At 37.9% G+C, this 18,142-nt stretch overlaps 1 protein-coding gene, 1 long non-coding RNA gene and 1 pseudogene across 2 annotated transcripts; 2 read left to right on the top strand and 1 right to left on the bottom strand.

The window, feature by feature from the left end:
- Nucleotides 1-560: 560 nt before the first annotated feature.
- Nucleotides 561-7,821, bottom strand: LOC121813387 (annotated as a pseudogene).
- LOC102289415 (probable phospholipid-transporting ATPase IM) lies at nt 7,156-12,700 on the top strand. The gene is made up of 8 exons (XM_014331283.2): nt 7,156-8,284; nt 8,545-8,728; nt 8,852-9,075; nt 9,271-9,354; nt 9,480-9,725; nt 10,605-10,743; nt 11,029-11,159; nt 11,299-12,700. Exons 1-8 carry the CDS (start codon nt 8,150-8,152, stop codon nt 11,560-11,562), a joined length of 1,407 nt encoding a protein of 468 aa, XP_014186769.1. The 5' UTR covers nt 7,156-8,149; the 3' UTR covers nt 11,563-12,700.
- Nucleotides 12,701-15,810: 3,110 nt separating this feature from the next.
- On the top strand, nt 15,811-16,627 carry LOC121813386. Its single transcript, XR_006053681.1, has 3 exons — nt 15,811-15,880; nt 16,122-16,180; nt 16,514-16,627. It is a non-coding gene; the product is annotated as an uncharacterized LOC121813386 (long non-coding RNA).
- The last annotated feature ends 1,515 nt before the right edge of the window (nt 16,628-18,142 follow it).

The following is an 18,142-nucleotide window of genomic DNA, read 5'->3' as shown; positions in this document are numbered from 1 at the left end:
ACTAAAGTGTTTAATTATGTGGGCATACAGACAATAATTAAGTTATAGACTATATTTATATGAAAAACATGTATACTTACTGCATTTAAATCATTTTAACCATGTGTAACCACCTGCATATGTGTGTGGAGAAAAAAAAAAGACTTTGATTTTGCCACCCTATTTGATTTCTTTTCCACCCTCATGCCACCCTAAGAAAATTTCTCTAGATCTGCCCCAAAGTAAAGCAGCAAATTTTGATATACAGTGGTCCCTCGCTATAACGCGGTTCACCTTTCGTGGCCTCACTGTTTCGCAGATTTTTTTTGTGCAATTTTGCATGGTGGGGTTTTTTTGGGGGTTTTTTTTTGTTTGTTTGTTTCTTTAAACAGCACATTGTGTTGTGCATCCTGATTGGCTGTAGACCACTGTCAATCAATCTCGTGCCTCCTGTACAGTAAAGAATGCGTTCAGCTTGTCAAATTTGTAGTGTTTTTTTGTACGTTTTCTCCCCAACAAACACAACAATGTCGACGAAACGTTTTGCACCGGTTTCATTCTATTATAATGGACTTATTTTTCTATGAAGGTTTGAACTTGAAACAAGAGAGAAGTGTGAAAATGTTCATGCCTGTCTGAGAAAACTGTACAAACAAATATTGTAAAACAACAGCTACAAATTTATCTTACAGCTGTAGGAAAAGTAACTTGATGAATCAAGCCTCAAATGGTTGAGTTCCTGTTCGTGCTGTTCTAGTTAATTTAAGTTTACTGAAATTCATAAACTGACAACTGACATCATTAATTGTATGATGAAAAAGCCTCTGATTGACAGTTGATCCTTATCTGTTTCTAACCGACTCACTGTAGCTCCTCTTTGACTCCTTCAGCAGTGTTGGCTGAGACAACAAAGACATCCTTCATCTCCCCTCTTAGTATGTTACAGGAATAGCCAATGTTTTCTGCTGTCTCTGTTGAACAGTAAAATAATTTTCAATCAATAAATCTTAAATCTACAAAACAAAGCTTAAATAAGAAGAAACATAAAGTGACACTGACCTTGCTTATCTCCAGTTAACACCCAGATTTTGATGTCAGCTTTAGCCAGTTGCTCAATGGTCTGTGGTACACCATCTTGCAACTTGTCCTCCACAGCTGTCGCTCCCAACAGCTAAAGCCACAGATGTAGTTGTGATTTATACATTTATCACAAATTATGCTGGTTTCGCTGTGACATTAGTGCACAATCTAAAGCTGGGGTGTCAAACGAACCCAGGTGCCAGAATCAGCTTGGCAAATACTTTAATCTGGAAACAACTTTGGAAAAAGGATGAAAAGGATGGCATTCTGAAGGACATTCTGGGAAAACAAACCACCAGAATTCTTCTGTACCTTTACACATTCACGTCTTACAATTTAAGCTCAAAGATTTATACTGATAGATTTCTTTCATTTACTACAGAAGCATTTCTTATCATTGTAAATGACCATGGCAGACCCGATGGCATGAACATGATCTTCAGCATACTTTATTAACACTCACACGGTTGCTGTGCAAACACACACTGAGCTGCAGCTCTCCTGCTGCCAGCTCAACATTACCACAAAAACAACAGCATTTACCAGAACTCCTAACTTTTAAGCAGCTAGGCGTGATTGCAGATGCCACGCAGGTGGGTCAATCGCCCCTGCAGCAGTATCGCAAACCACACCCCGCCACAATCATGTAAGAAAATCTGAGGTGTTGAAATTGAACTTCTTTTTTTATTGTAAGATATCTCAAGGTAAAATGTATAGTTAAACTTATTAACATTGACTGGAGACAAGCAGAGTTTGACTGGTCCAGCCCATTTAAGATGAAATTGGGCTATATTTCCCCCCGATGTGAAATTAATTTGACATCCCTGGTACATATAATTTCTGGAAAACTATCAGTAGGTCATCAAGCAGCAAATTGGTCTGTCAGATGATCTAGCGATGTGACAAAGTTTTCAGCACATGTACTAACCATCATATCTTTCTCTATCTCTTCATAAAGTTCATCAAGTTTTTCTTCACGTCCCTCCATGGCAACACTGGCCTCATGTTGGCGATGTTTCCAATCTATCATGTAGGTCTTGTCTAAGTCCTTATATGCCAGAGCAAGTGTACGGAGGCCATCACCTGCATACTCCTGTTTTTGTTTGATAATCGAAAGAAGTCAAATGTTAAATTACATTGAATTATATTAAAATTTCATTGATTTAGCTTCAAGCTACTTTTATATGCTTTGGATCACTCACATTGAGGTGGTTAGTGGTTACTTCCATCAGTTTGTTACAGGAGGGGTGCAGTCTTTCAAAGATCATGGTGTCTGCACCTTTGCAGTATAGAGTCAACTTCCCCTCTGGGCTGCGCACTGGAAGTGACAGGGAAAGTTAGAAAGTTTGACGTAATGTCATGCAGAAATGAGAAATGTACTTCTGAATATATGAAGTGTGGCCAAAATAAGTATGGTTGACACCTTATCTCACCTATCACTGACATCCTCTTCCTCAATTACTAAGTCCAGAATGGCCAGAAGTTCGTAGATGACTTGTTTGCCCATCTCTACTACTGTGATGGTTTCTGGTGTGCGTGATGGAACACAAATCCAAAGTTTCTTGCAGCAGTCACCAGAGCGCCTTCATCAGGTGACTGAGCCTGATAATTGAGCTCTCCTACCAGGTAAAACAGAGATGACAATTTAATTGGCATATAAGGGTAAAATTTGAACATTTGCATGGTGGAGCACATTTCCATGTACCTGTATGTCTTTTATTGCACTGAATTTGGAGTTTTTAAATAGACTCCAAGAATATTTCGAAATTCTCCTGAAATGTAAATGAAATGAAGATGTCTTTTAGAGGACCCCTCACCCTCTTTCTTTTCCTCAGGCATGACAGTGTGACACAGGGATAACAAGCGGAAGAACTCCTGAGTCTCAGGGTTTCCACTTCTCACCATCTCCACCAGACTGTGGTCATGAAAGCTGAACTTTGGATCAGCCAGATTGTTCCAGGAGAAGTCCACTCTCTCTGTCCTCTGCAAGAAAAGCCAAAACAACAAAGTTGGATCAATACTTTCTTTAAAAACTAACAATCATGCATTTTCCTCTCACCTCTGTAATTTCCACTCTTTCTCCAGAGAAGTCATAGAGGTCTCCTGAATATAAGATAAATATACTGTAAAAAATCATTTACCAATGTTATGTTTCCATTTGCCTCGTACTAACTTTTTACACAAGCAAAGCTGCTCACCGTAAGCTTTTCCATTAATGGAGCACTTGTTGAAAGTCATGATGTTCTGTGTCAGAGTGCCAGTCTTGTCACTGAAGATGTATTTAATCTGGCCTAGCTCCTCACTGAGTGTGGTGGTTCTTGCCTGAGCTGGAGTATCATTCTTAGGATAGTACATCTTCCTGTCCCAGTCTATTGAAGAAGCTGTTTCCCAGACGAATGAACTCCACGCTAACAATGTAGCACAAATTGGTAAAATTTCAAAATGTGATACATATTAGCACAAGTCTCAAGTGTTCAAACCAACTTTGGTTGTTTTTTGGTTTCATCATTTTTGTGTGAAACTTACCTGACATAAAGTGAAATTGGTACCACTGTGTTAAGGACAATGACATAAGACCAGAAGATGAGGAATGATGAGAGAGGAGCATCAATGCCCGGTTCACGAGGAAGAAACATAGTGAAGACAGAGCCCTCATTTGTTTCCCAGATTGCATTGCCAATGGTCAAAATGGAGCACATAGATGCCAGGAAACCAAAGATCTGATGGAATGAAAACATCAGACTTCTTGATTATTCAAACAATATTACTCTTGTCACTCAGGTGAAAAACAAATCACTGTCTTTAAGTTCTATATCTATAAGCTGAGACTTTGTGTGACTTTCTTTGTATTTGTGCTTGTGTAAACTCACACATAACACCAGGATATTCGTCAGGTGATCAATGCTTGTCCGTTTGAATATTGACTTCCCGCTGTTCTGCATCAGTTTGAGTGTCAGGACCTGGAAAGGATTATTAGTGTCAGATTTTCTTCTGCACACCTTCGCTGCATCTCCTTCCTGCTCTAGTACAACAATGTACAACTTCAAACATTATTATCAGAGTAAACAATAAAGGCTAGACCAAAAAAACATCACTCAAACTGCAAATTGTACACAGTTGCAGTGCACAGTGTACCTCCAAAGATGACCAGACCGAAGCACCAGTCAGTGTTCCTGAGAGTACAGCCTCTGAGCAGCACTTTGTCGTTGTCTAAGGCATATCTTTCTCCATTCAAAGTCAGAGTCCCTTTGAACTTGTCTAGACGGTTATTGGGAGGTTCACATCGCACTTCACCTGAGAAACAGAAATCAGTGTCAGCAAATAATTCTAAACAGTTCACAGGATAGTTAGAGGACAGCTCGAAGCAGTCTGTGTAGTCTCCTCCGACCTCTGGTATCAACAAGGGATTTTCGCCTACAGAACGGCTGCTCACTGGATGTCTTCTCTTTTGTGGACCATTCTCTGGAAACCTACAGATGTGGGTTAATCCCAGCAGGTCATCAGTTTTCTGAAATACTCAGACTCATCTGGCGCCAGCAACCATGTGACGTTCAAAGTCCCTTTAATCTACATTCTACCTAATTTGATAGCCAGTTTGAACTTCTGCAGATCATTTTAACCCTGTCCACATGTTAAAATGATTTGCTGATTAGATTAATTAGCAGGTGTGCAGGTGTACCTAATGAAGTGGCTAGTGAATGTAAACAGATCTATTCAAGTAAGCAACAAACAAACAACAAATAAATAAAACCCAGGATCTGCTTTTTACATTGGTAGAGAAAAGCAATACATGAGGATATGCATGGAAAGAAAGCGACTGGACGTCTAAGTTTCAAGAAACGTAAAGAAGCCCAGTCGCTTTCTTTCCAAGATTCTTAGACTACCATGACCTGGATGACTGAAAACCTACACAGATGTGAGAAAATGTAATCACTCAGTAGAAGCTTAAACAGGTGAAATACTACTTTATCAAAAAACTCTTTGTTTTTCTCCCCTATGACATTTCCCAATGACAGAACCAGGTTTCACTTTTGAAAATCAGACTGTGTGTTGTTTCATTGAGATTCTCACCATTAAAGGCAGCGAGTGCCTCAATGTCGTCTCCCAGCTCTCCAGTTACAGTCAGAGCCTGTTTCACCTTCAGATTGGTTTCTCTGGGGGAGACCAAGGAAAATCCAAGACAGTGTCAGACATTAGTGTCAACCTAGCATACAAACACCACAGTACAGCACACTTACCCATCTAGTTCAGCTGTTTCCACATAAACTAAATTAAGGGGCTCACTGCTAGACAGCAACAGAAGGTCTGCCTAAGAAATAAAAGCACTGAGTTTAGTTTGGAACTTACTTTTGAAATGAATTTCTTTCACTTGCTTCAAATCTTTACTATAGCCTCCCCAAACTTACTGTGACAAACTCATTATTCTCCAGTTTGACTATGTTCCCAACCTGAACATTCATCCATTTTTCATTTTTGAGTCTGTCAGGGAAGGGAACAAAGGCATACAACACAGAAATGAATCCAAAACAGCATAATTCTTCATAAAAAAGGTATTCTTTTCTTTTTCATTTGGGTTTCCAAAGACTTACTGGCCATCCATGAGGACGTCCACCTTCCGGTTATTCACTTGTCCGTCACATTTGTGTCTGTTCTGCTCAGTTGACACAAGAAAAAGATACTGTTTGCTTCCAAATCTGATATTAGTTTCTTATTTTTGGTTTTCATAATGAGCAGGATCTCTCTATTGCTAATAATAATTTCAACGTACTATATCGTCACTGGCATCTTTGACTCCTGTTATTGACAGCACCAATATCAAAGGGACAGCTGTGGTGAACCATGGCAGAGAGGAGATTTGTGGGATCAACTGTCAACACACACACACACACAAACACACACACAGTTACATATGCAGTTTTAATAAATTGATAATTGAGCTTTTAAGAATCTGAAAACTGAAAGCCTTAAAGCTCATTTCAGTGTATGGTTTACATTAAATAATGTGTTGAAAAAAATTATTTGATAAAGAAGGAAAATTTGTGTCATTTCTAATTTTAAAATCAAATTACATTTTAAAAAGATGGTGTTCAATGTGGAGTTTGAACTCTGATTGTTTTATAAGCTAGTGTTTGCATTCACATAACTATCTGCAGCATAAAATAACTATTTTTAAGCATGCAATTCATTCTGACAACATGTCTACCTGAAGGATGAGCAGGAAGAGGAAGTAGGCATTAGCAAGCCTCCTGAACTGCTCAAAAAGATTAAGTGGCAGGAAGGTGAAGATGTTGTATTTGGAGGTCTTGATGGCATTGTTCTGAAGTTAAAGAAATTGACAGAGGAAAGTTACATGACTGATGTCAGTTTAACAAAAATCACTGTGATTTAATATTTAAATGTTTGTAATGTAATGTTAAAGTTTCATTTTTGTTTTCTACGCAGACACAGCAACAAGGTACAGTAAAATCCTAAGATTTCTAGGATGTTCACTAATAATTGCCTACAACTTCAGATTTATTCAACAAAATTTTTTAGTGATATTTTAGCTATCAATTTATGTACAACTGATGCTTTGTATCTCAGTCATAACATGCAAATTATACAACAACTTTTATGTTCATTGGTAAGTGGTAAATGCAAAGAGTTGTCTTGATTGTGACACTTGACATTTGTTGTATGTGATCTCCAGTTAACTCTATTCTCTCTCTCCCCTCCTGGCTCACAGCTTCTTCTTCTTCTTGGTTGGCAACCAATGTTAAGTCGCATTACCGCCCCCTGGCTCACAGCTCAGTGGACATTTAGATGAGAAAATATATATTTGACACATTTAAGGAAAATACTAATAAAATAAAAATAAACAAATGTTCTCTTTAGAAATTATTTTTTCTCTTTTTTGCTCTATAAAAAATTGTTGTTTTCTTTTAGAATCACTCATCTTAGCACTCATCAGTTTGAGTGAAAATGTACATTTTTTGCACTCTCTGGTCAACTGACTCAGTGACTCAAATGACTCAAAAACCCGATTCACTTTGGTGAGTGACTCATTAAAATTCAATTCAGTAAAAAGAATAAATTTTACCATCACTAGTTCAAAATGTGCTCTGGCACAATCGCAAGCATCGCTTGCTACTGAAATCAAGAAAAAAGTCGGTCCTGCTATGGGCTGAACCATTTGTTAATGGTGGAGGGGGGTAACACTATGCAATATATTCAGTTTTAGCGTTTATTTTCACCGTTGACTGTAACTACGCTCAAAATGTTAATGCTATCTTATTTTAATAAACAACACTGTCATATGCAAAACTGGGGTGGCACTTGGGGTGGCAAGGGATAATTTCATGCTACCCCTCTGTAAATTCTGTATAACTCATCACAACCATTAAAACCAAAGCTCGACATCCATGCCTTACATGGTTGTGGTTACTAGGTTGGGATTGAACATTCCTACCATCATCTATGTTCCTCCACGGTGGGTAGTAATGTGAAAAATTAAGATTGTGGTTACAAGGAATGGGAATAAGCTACTTCTGAAGGGTGTATGGGTTCAGACTTCTTAGGATGCTGTGGGGGAGATTCAGAACAGCTGGCTTGGCAATACCTCCTTGTGCACTTACAAGAGGTAGAAGATGTGGCCATTGTAAGGGAGGTTTTGACATGTCTACTTAGACTACTGTCGCTGATAAGTGCCAAAATGGATGAGTGGTTTGATTGATGACTGAATACAAGTACAGTCAAACCAAAGTCATCCTCAGCGTTGTGCATGTTTGATTGAATTAAAAATAAAATAATAATTGTATAAATGGAAACACAATGTGTGCAAATACAGTCCGTCTCAAAAGGTTGGTTTAGATATTTTTGACACTCTTTTTAATGGAGAAGAGAGGCCACTAAAGGCAAAATGTGTCTAAAATCGGCAATTAAGAGGATAGAAAATATTTTTTAAAATTAAACACTGTTAGCCTGTTAATCTTTAGGCTCATCTTATATCTTCATTGTTGTCTATAAGAAAAATATAGTTAACAAATGAATTGTGAACTTTTTATGAGGTCATGTTTTCTGTCCTCATGTTTTCAGGAATGCACGACGAAAAATGTGTCCTGAAGCAGCAGAGGAGCCATCTGTGTTTAAATCTCGAGTAGGCCTGTTTTGGCTTAAAAAGACAGAGACTATGCAGGATGAGAAGGTGGATGGAGATTATGGACTAATTATAAATGGGCACAGTCTGGTAAGATTTTTTTTCTTTTCTTTTTAGCAATATTACTATTGTCAGCAAATGCTGAAAATCCCCTGCTAGTTGACCTGTAGAGGTCACACTGTGTGATCAGAAAATACATATTGTTTTTTTTTTTTAAAGCCTGATTTTCTCATGTTTCTTAAACTTAGAGATGAATGTAGAAATGAATGGAATTCTCTTGAGGTTTTAAGGTTGCACTACAGAATCTTGACAGATGACCTAACTCCATCAATTCTTTTCTTGATCATCAGGCTTTTGCACTGGAGAAGAACTTGAGGTTGGAGCTGCTGAGGACAGCATGCATGTGTCAGACAGTGATTTGCTGCAGGGTCACTCCTTTGCAGAAGGCCCAAGTGGTTCAGCTGGTCAAGAAATACAAGCAGGCTGTCACTCTTGCTATTGGGGATGGAGCCAATGATGTCAGCATGATAAAGGGTAACCTGTGAAGTCACCAATATACAGAGCTGTATTTTCATTACAACTATCCAGCTGGGAAATATGTAGCTGATATTGTGTATTTTATTGTGTATTTTATTTGCTTCCTTTTCTGCCTGCCAGTTGCTCATATTGGTGTAGGTATCAGTGGGCAGGAAGGCATGCAGGCAGTGCTGTCCAGCGACTTTTCCTTTGCCCAGTTCCGTTACCTTCAGCGCCTCCTGCTGGTGCATGGCCGCTGGTCCTACATCCGCATGTGCAAGTTCCTTGGATATTTCTTTTACAAGAATTTCACTTTTACGCTTGTCCAATTCTGGTACGCCTTCTTTTGTGGTTTTTCTGCACAGGTGAGATATATGTATTGTAACTATACTATAATGTAATTTAAGTAGCTTTTGTAATGGGACATAAAGTGTTTATCAATCTCAATGAGAGAAATGCAAAAAAGTTTCAAATGATGCAGGACAAATGAAACAAATAACTTGATTCACATTCACCTTTTCTTTATGTTGTACTTAAATGTTCATTGTGGTTGTTCACAGACTGTTTATGAGGACTGGTTCATCACCTTCTACAATATGGTTTACACAGCTCTTCCAGTCCTTGGCATGTGTCTGTTTGACCAGGTATGTAGATTACAATTAACTATCAGTTTTTGGTTGACTTACATAAACCAGATTATCGTCTCATAGTCAGGTCTCTGTGTCCACTGAGCTTTCTCATCTCTTTCACTAAAACTTGTTTTGTGCAGGATGTAAATGACCGTTGGAGTTTATACCATCCTCAGCTCTACGCTCCAGGCCAGAAGAACCAATACTTCAATAAGAAAGCTTTTGTGAACTGTGTAATGCACAGCTGCTACAGTTCCTTAATCCTCTTTTTTATTCCATGGGCTTCCATGCATGACACAGTCAGAGATGATGGAAAAGAGATTGCTGACTATCAGTCTTTTGCTTTATTGGCACAGACCTGTCTGCTTATTGTGGTGTACACACAGGTGAGAAATACAGCTCTCGTTACCAGAGGCATGCTTGGAAATGACATATTTATTGTGAAAACATAGAGAATCACAAAACTTTGCCACATTATTTGTCCTCCAGTTTTTTTTCAGTGAACTGCACTGCTTTGAGAAAAAATTGCATTTAATGGTTTTTTTTTATGCATTTCTATACCATAAATCCATGTGCACTCATTAGATACTTTATTAGGTGCACGCGGTTATTATCACTTTGGGCCTTTTTTGCCTGCAGAACTGCTCATTTTCATTATGGCAAATTTTCAAAAAAAGGCCTGAAGTATTGATACAAATGTTGATTCTGACCCTACCATCCAAATGTTACTGAGATTTATGATACCAGGCAATGCTTTTGTTCTTCTGTATGCCATGGTTGCCATGTTGCTTTCCTATCATCTCGAAGCATTTTGTCAATTCTCCTCTGGCATCAACAATCTTTGCCCAGAGAACTGCTGCTCACTGGATGGTTTCTCTTATAGAACTATTCCTTGTAAACCCTAGAGATAATTGTGTGGGAAAATGCCAGTAGATCAGCAATTTCTGAAATACCCAATCTAGCACGCAAAACCACACCGCATTCAAAGTAACTTAATTAGCTTTTTTACCTCCCTGATGCTTAGTCTAAACTCCAGCAGGTAGTATTGACCACGTGTACATGTTCAAAAGCATTGAGTTCCTGCCATTTGATTGGCTGGTTAATAAACAGTTGAACCGAGGGTACCTAACAAAGAGGCTACTTAGTCTACAGACTAATCTGCTGTAACAGAAACATTTCCATTCTATGTCAGTCTCTAAATTTGAGTTTATGTAAAGAAATAAGTACACAGGACATTAATAATGATAAAAGTAAATACTTTTCAGCTGTGTCTTGACACCTATTACTGGACAGCAGTGAACCATTTTTTTGTGTGGGGAAGCATGGTGGCCTACTTTTCCATCACATTAACCATGTGCAGCAATGGCATGTTTTATATGTTCACGTCTTCTTTCCCCTTCATTGGTAAGTACATTTACTATATTTAGTATGTTTGCCACTTTAATGTTAATTTAATGAAGTTATCGAGTTTTTTTCTATTCTAAAATATTGGTACTTTAAAGGAGACATGAGTACATTAAAACAGGGTTATGCGAACTAGCATTTAGACAAAAAAGGTTAGATTTGTGCTGGCTGTATCCTGGGATTGTGTATTTAAATTTCATCATCCATTTTTGCAGTTTGTGAAGTTACTTTCTTATATACTGTAATACTGTAACATTATGTGATTCTGACATTATTGGATTTCAGGCACAACAAGAAACTCTCTGAACCAGCCTAATGTGTGGCTCACCATATTCCTGACGTTCCTTCTCTGTATCCTGCCTGTTGTAGCTTTCCGCTTCATATTTATACAGCTTCGTCCTACCATTAATGATAAGGTAAAAAAACACTTGGGGCAGCATGTAAAAGCATCTTGTCTTCTATTAACCCTTTTGTCTTGTACACCAGAAAGTAACGTATCCATAGTGAAAAGTCTACATTTAAAAAAAATAAAAATCCCTTGTTTCTTTTTTCTAGGTGAGGTATAAGATGCGTACAGAGGAGTTGCCTGTACCGGCACCTCGTCGCTTACGGAGAAGGCATAGTACTCGGTCAGGTTACGCCTTCTCTCACTCCCAGGGCTACGGTGATCTAGTAACATCTAGAAAATTCCTGATGAAACGCTCCACCAAGAGAGCTCCTCTGTTCACCCAGACAGACTCTTCCATATTTCAAAATCAGCCACAGCACTACCGCACTATTGCTGAGGAAGCTGAGGAGTCACAGGGTCACAGTCCCTAAAACCGAAGCACACAGGGACTGAAACACAGACAGTATTTTATTTTCCTAACACTGGACTCAACCTGGCACTGAAGAAAAGATGGTGTCTTATAATGTGTGAATGTTGATATCTCTGTGAAAATGTTGTTTGCCTCAGAATGGTTGTTTTTATTTTTGTACTTATTAAGTACAATTTTCATATTGTGCAACTTGAATTATTACTGGCCAGTTTCTAAAGCACACTTGAAGATTTTGCAAAGATGTCCTACCCTGGTTTTAGTTAATTTCATTACAAATACAATTGGCTTGTGGATTAGGATAAAAAAAGGTAGATGTAGTTTGTTTTGTTTAGTTTTTTCTTAGTTTTGAAATAGGTTTTCAAACTAGATAGCTGAGAAATTACAAATATAGGAAGTTTTATTGATTTTTAATACAAAGTATATACTAAAAAGTTGTGTGTAGGCAGTGATCTTGAATACTGTACTATACATTATATATAGTTTAGTATAGTTTATACACTGTAGTTATTTACATGAGGATTATTATTATACTGTGTTAATAATTTAACATTCAGTCCTTCATGAATGTATAACTTAACCTGGCACCACTACAGTCACATTGTTCACAGCGGACAGCGAGTTATTAGTCTTATATCTGTAACTGTTTTTGTTTTTTTTTGCCTTTTCATAACCTTATTTTTAAAAGAGAAAACCAGAATAAAATGTGTTTAAATATTTAGCAAGGAACTGAATTCTAGAAGAGGGGATTGGTATAAAAAGCAGATATCTAATTTTCTAATCCAGGCTTCAAGCAGATGTGGATTATAGTCATTAACAGTTGTTAAATCATTGGACCATGGTTCAGGATGGCTGTATTAATTTTCTTCATCATGTTAAGACTTTGCTCAGACTCTCTGAGTAATAAATTGCTTTTTCTAGTTCCAGCTGATCATCAGCAGTCAGTTGAGCTGTAATTTATTTGTTTATGGAAAAACACAGAAGTAGTGTATGTGTGAGCTTCCTCTTTGTTGACACTCTACACAGTAAAAGCAGTTAATGACACACAAGGATTGTGAACTCTGAACTCATACACTGTTTTCACACTGTGTTGGTTAATAAAGCCCTTCAAAATTGACTCTTTCACTTTGCTGTCTTTTATTGACTTAATCAATCGAGACCAAAACATTTCCGCAGCTGGAGATGTTGAAAAGGTTGTTATAGTTCCTGACTGTATCCCTCAACAGGCCAAGGTTTCCTTTCATCAGTTACATGAATTTGACAACAGCTTTATTTCACTAGTTTCTCGACTTTTTGTTGAACTTATTTATTTACTTCTATCTGTCCCATCCTGCTGAATTTACTTATGTGTACTTCAGTCACACACTATGCAATGAATAATTAATTCTGTTTCAAAGACAACATGAACCAAGACAGAAATTCTTTGAAATAAATGTGTGGTTTTATCAACTTATCAGGAAGTGTTGAATCACAAAGCTCAGACTTGTGGATCTGTTTTCATTGTTGCATTGTATCTACACATTTAGACCAGATTAGAACAGTTGATGCCCTCAGTAAAAGAACTGGTCCCTCAGTTTTATTCTCATTACTGCTCACTGTGGATAATGCCTCAGCAGTTCCAGATGCCTTCTTTGTTAAGGATCAGCAAGCTCCAAGTTGGTGGCAATTAAAAGTATGCTTATCAAAACTGAAGCTCTGTCAAATGATAAAGAAGTTTAAAAAGAGGTGTAAGGATGTGGTCTTTATATGTATAAATTAGAGGAAAATGTTTGAATTTAGTTGTTATCTCATGTTTTTCCAGATTTTGCCACAAACATTCAAAAAATGGACTTGTTGCTGATGTGTGGATGTAAAGTTATGTAGTACGAAAAGTATGTATGATAATAGGTTAGTTTGTTCATAGCACTAGGTGTTTATATCCCTTCGTTGCATGTGAGAAATCTGCAGCTTAAACTCTATGGAGCAGTCCGCTTGTGACACTTTTCTGGGTTGTCGAGTGGGTGCAAGGGAATCCCTTCTTCAAGATTTCACTGATAGGCACACAGTATCTCCAGAACGTTCCAGACATCCGGCAAATGTTATGCTCTTTTCACAGTTGAGGCCCAATTAGAGTTCTTTTTTTTTTTTTGAGTCAGAGCCACTGACTAACATTCCCACTCCCAGAAAAGCTCTGATGACATGTGTACAAATCCTCTGCAGCTTATTTTGACTGTATAGTTGGATCTTCAATTTCCAGGTGCACTGTTGTACATCGGCTGTGAATTCTGCATCCTCACCTGTGACTGTAAGGTCGATAATGTAAACAAGCTGGAATGATGCCGACCATAGCACAATGGGTCTCAGTTTACTAGTCATATCCGCTTTGAGAGAGGCTGGTCTGGGAATCCGACCGAAATGATGTGGGTAGACAGCTGGCATTGGGCCAGGGCAAGGCATGTGGATATTACAAACTTACCTAGTATATGTGATATATATATATATATATATATATATAGTATATATATAGTATTATATATATCTATATATATATATATATATATGTATATGTGTATATATATATATATTATATATATGTATATATATATATATATATATATGTATGTATATATGTGTATATGATATATGTATGTATATATATGTATATATATATATATTTATATATATATGTATATATATACACATCACGCCATTTTTATACCTCATGTGATAACATTCCCTCTGATTGGCTGGAGCACTTCGGCTTTACTATTGTTTTAGTGCCTTTCCCGTCCTGCACCTGCTCAAGTCCAACGAACACTGAACGGTTTACATAACCTCTTAGCAGTTAGTTTCATGTGCCCAAAACTTCTACTGTAGGTGCAACTACAACATCTCACCTGTTGTTCCTGTTGACTTTTATCCTGCTAGAAGACTCAGTTGATCCTCCTTTCTCTTTTTAGGATTAAACTGGCCTTCCATGCACTGAAGAGACAAAAACTTGGATTTATTTTTTCAAAGACGGAAGTAAAAGGAGGGTTGAAATCTTAAAATTCAAGCACCTGTGTCTGCTTGCAAGCAGGACCCAGAAGACAAAAGAAATCATATTTTTGTTTGAGGTATGTGGTTGATTTTCATTCGCTTTCAGACTTTAAAAAAACTATTAGAAAATGCTGCATTTTATTAGTTCTTATCAAGAACCATTTAAATCAATTTAGGTTTACAGTAATTCAGACCTATTTAATATTTTTGCAAGTGGAAGAAGAAGGATCAAATGAAACCTGCCAAAAGAGGGCTTCTTGATTTTTTCATGGCTCATGGATAAATTTGTTTTTTCTTCTTAACAAATTAGGTAGCATTTGACCACTGAAAAGTGAAGCAGTTAATTATATTTTTTATATTGCCCTGTGATCAATTCATATTTTTTATGTCTCACTGAAAAACATTTATCCACAACAATTCCTGAAAAATACAATACCTGCATATTATTATGGGCTGATTACTGAACAAGTCAAATGGTCAAGGATGAATCTTTATCTCTATCTGTGTAGTTAGGGATTGTTACCTCTTAAATTTAACTATAGTACAAAGAGTTGAAAGGGAGTTGCACTATATCTTTACAGCTTTGGAGAACTGATAAAATGGGGAGGAGTGGAAATTTTGACAAGTATGTGACTGATGGCTGTCTATCTATAGATTGATGGAGAGATATTTTGAGTGTTGTGAAACCTCAGATTTATTATTTTTGGGATGTTTTGCATCTGTCTTTCCCTCATATCCAATTTACGAGGTGTGCTGTACATCTTAAACAGCTCCACCTTTTCACTATTAATCCTTAAATATTATAGCAACTGGTTCCCTCTTGCTTTTGCCACAGTTTCCCCTTTTGGTTTTTATATCCATTGGGTGACCGTGGTTCAGGGGCTTGGGAAGCTCATCTTGTAACCGGAAGGTTGCCAGTTTGATCCCCAGCTCTGTCTATCTTGGTTGTTGTGTCCTTGGCAAGACACTTCACCTCCTGGTGATGGCCAGAGGGGCCAATGGCATGATATGGCAGCCTTGCTTCTGTGAGTTTGCCCCAGGGCAGCTGTGGCTACAACTGTGGTTTGCCTCCAACAGTGAGAGTGAGTGAATAGTGGAAATATAAAGTGCTTTGAGGGTCTCGAAAAGCGCTATAAAAACACACTCTATTATTATATCGACATATAATACCAATAAAGAAATGACTCACTAATTAGGACTGAAATGTGTGTTTTTCCAGGTTATAAAACATGGAGAACCTGAGTTAAAGATGGGAACTGTGCTGTCATACTTTTGCCATTTGTGTGGACACGGAAATAAGGAAGGTGAGATTAGATGCACGTAAACTTTGCTCTAGTTTACTGCATTGTTCAGTTACTGTACGGCTGTCTCAGTTTTAGTTTTATTTATTTATTTTTGTGGCAAGCAGTGAACATTTCAAAATGCTGCTGGACTAACAGCTCTGAAATGTTTCCATAAATTAAATTTGAGTTTCTTTCCTCAGTACTGCTGTAACATACAGTAGCATAAACTCTCTCCTGCTCTGACTGCTTTACTCTCTCACAGAGAAGGAGAGATGCTTGCGGGCTAATGACAGCACTTTCAACCTATCTTTCCGCTATGCTGTAAGTATATAAACAAATGTTATCATGCCTATTCAGCAGATGACAAGAGAAGCTTTGGACACACCCTCAGCTCAATGCTTTGCTTGTTTGGATTTGATTACTCTGTCACAATGAAAGTCAAGTGTCACAAAGACCATTTTTGAGTAAATAGGAAATTTTAGGAAATTAATAGTGCAATCCTAGAAATCTTAGGATTTTTTGTTAGTATGTCTGCCAAATATAAATTAAACATTAAAAAACTTTATTACAAACATTTAAATATTAAATCACAGTGATTTTTGTTAAACTGACATCAGTCATGTAACTTTCCTCTGTCGATTTCTTTAACTTCAGAACAATGCCATCAAGACCTCCAAATACAACATCTTCACCTTCCTGCCACTTAATCTTTTTGAGCAGTTCAAGAGGCTCGCTAATGCCTACTTCCTCTTCCTGCTCATCCTTCAGGTAGACATGTTGCCATCCTTGTCAGAATAATTGCATGCTTAAAAATAGTTATTTTATGCTGCAGATAGTTATGTCAATGCAAAAACCGCATTCAGAGTTCATTCTCTATATTCAACCATACCTTTTTCAAACTTCATTTGACTTAAAATGCGAAAGGACTTGCACTTTCTTTTGCTTTTTTATAAATCGATTTTTTTTAATGCTTTTTCCAAATGTTATTAAGCGTGAACATACATGACATACATAAATAAAATGAAGCAACTGTTAAGTTTTTCACTTTTAAGAATCTTAAAAGATATTATCTATGCTGTTCACCCTCTGTATGGACACCGCGACAGCTGGTCTGCAATCACCACATCCATGGAGCCTACTGTATGCAGATGATGTATGTCTATCAGAAACAAAAAACTGCCTAGCCCTGCAAACCTGAACACAAGCATGGAAAGATTGGCTCTCTGAAAACGGCATGTGCCTGAACATCAAGAAGACTGAGTACCTTGAACGCGGCCCCCAGACCAACAGTACCATCACTATCAACGGCGAGCCGCTGACTAAAGTTGCCCAATTCAAGTACCTCGGGTCCCTTGTCACCTCGGACTGCGAAACTCTACCAGACGCCAGACTCTGTGTCATCACAGCATGGATGAAGTGGTGCCAGGTCAGATAAGTCTTGTGCAACAAGAGAATGCCAATCTATCTTAAGGCGAAAGTTTATAAGTCGATCGTGCGCCCAGTGGCACTCTATGGGTCAGAGTGCTGGCCAGCTACGACCAAGCACAAACAAGCCCTTCACACCATGGAGATGAAGATGCTGACATGGCCTCTGGGTCTCACACGACTAGACCGAGCGAGGAACAAAGACGTTAGGAAATGATGGGGAGTGACACCGATCACAGACAAGATGCGAGAGACGAGGCTCCGATGGTACAGCCATGTTGCCCGTAGCGATAAGAACTCCATCGCAAAGACAGCCCAGCAATTAGGCCACGAAGAAGACCAAAAAAACGCTGGATGGACCGAATCAAAGACAATATGAAGGCTGCGAATGTTACACCAAAAGATGCCCTGGATAGGAAGAAGTGGAGGACAGCATGAAAAACAGCAGACCCTGCATCGGGGGATATGAACTGCTAGGCAGAAGAAGAAGAAAAGATATTATCTATGCACTGAAAGAGTGTGTTAATCTTTGTGTGTATGTGTGTTGACAGTTGATCCCACAAATCTCCTCTCTCTCATGGATTACTACAGGTTTTGCCTTAATAGTAGTGCTTTCTATAACAGCAGTCAAAGATGCCATTGATGACATAGTAAGTTGAAATCGGTAATAACAAAAGAGAAAACCAAAAATAAGAAACTAATATCAGATTTGGAAGCAAACAGTATCTTTTTCTTGTTTCAACTGAGCAGAACAGACACAAATGTGACAGAAAAGTCAATAACCGGAAGGTGGACGTCCTCATGGATGGCCAGTAAGTCTTTGGAAACCCAAATGAAAAAGAAAAGAATACCTTTTTT

Source organism: Haplochromis burtoni, unplaced genomic scaffold (assembly GCF_018398535.1).
Source record: "Haplochromis burtoni strain Fernald_Lab_line unplaced genomic scaffold, NCSU_Asbu1 Contig_1611, whole genome shotgun sequence".
In the NCBI taxonomy this organism is placed as follows: Eukaryota; Metazoa; Chordata; class Actinopteri; order Cichliformes; family Cichlidae; genus Haplochromis; species Haplochromis burtoni.
Note: the sequence above shows the minus strand (reverse complement) of the source record. Positions and strands in the feature narration are given on the sequence as shown.

Coding starts and splice junctions, on each gene's coding strand:
- LOC102289415 (XM_014331283.2), top strand. CDS start 8,150: ATGTGTCCTGAAGCAGCAGAGGAGCCATCTGTGTTTAAATCTCGAGTA. Junction 8,729..8,851: donor TGATGTCAGCATGATAAAGG/GTAACCTGTGAA, acceptor TCTGCCTGCCAG/TTGCTCATATTGGTGTAGGT. Junction 10,744..11,028: donor GTCTTCTTTCCCCTTCATTG/GTAAGTACATTT, acceptor ATTGGATTTCAG/GCACAACAAGAAACTCTCTG.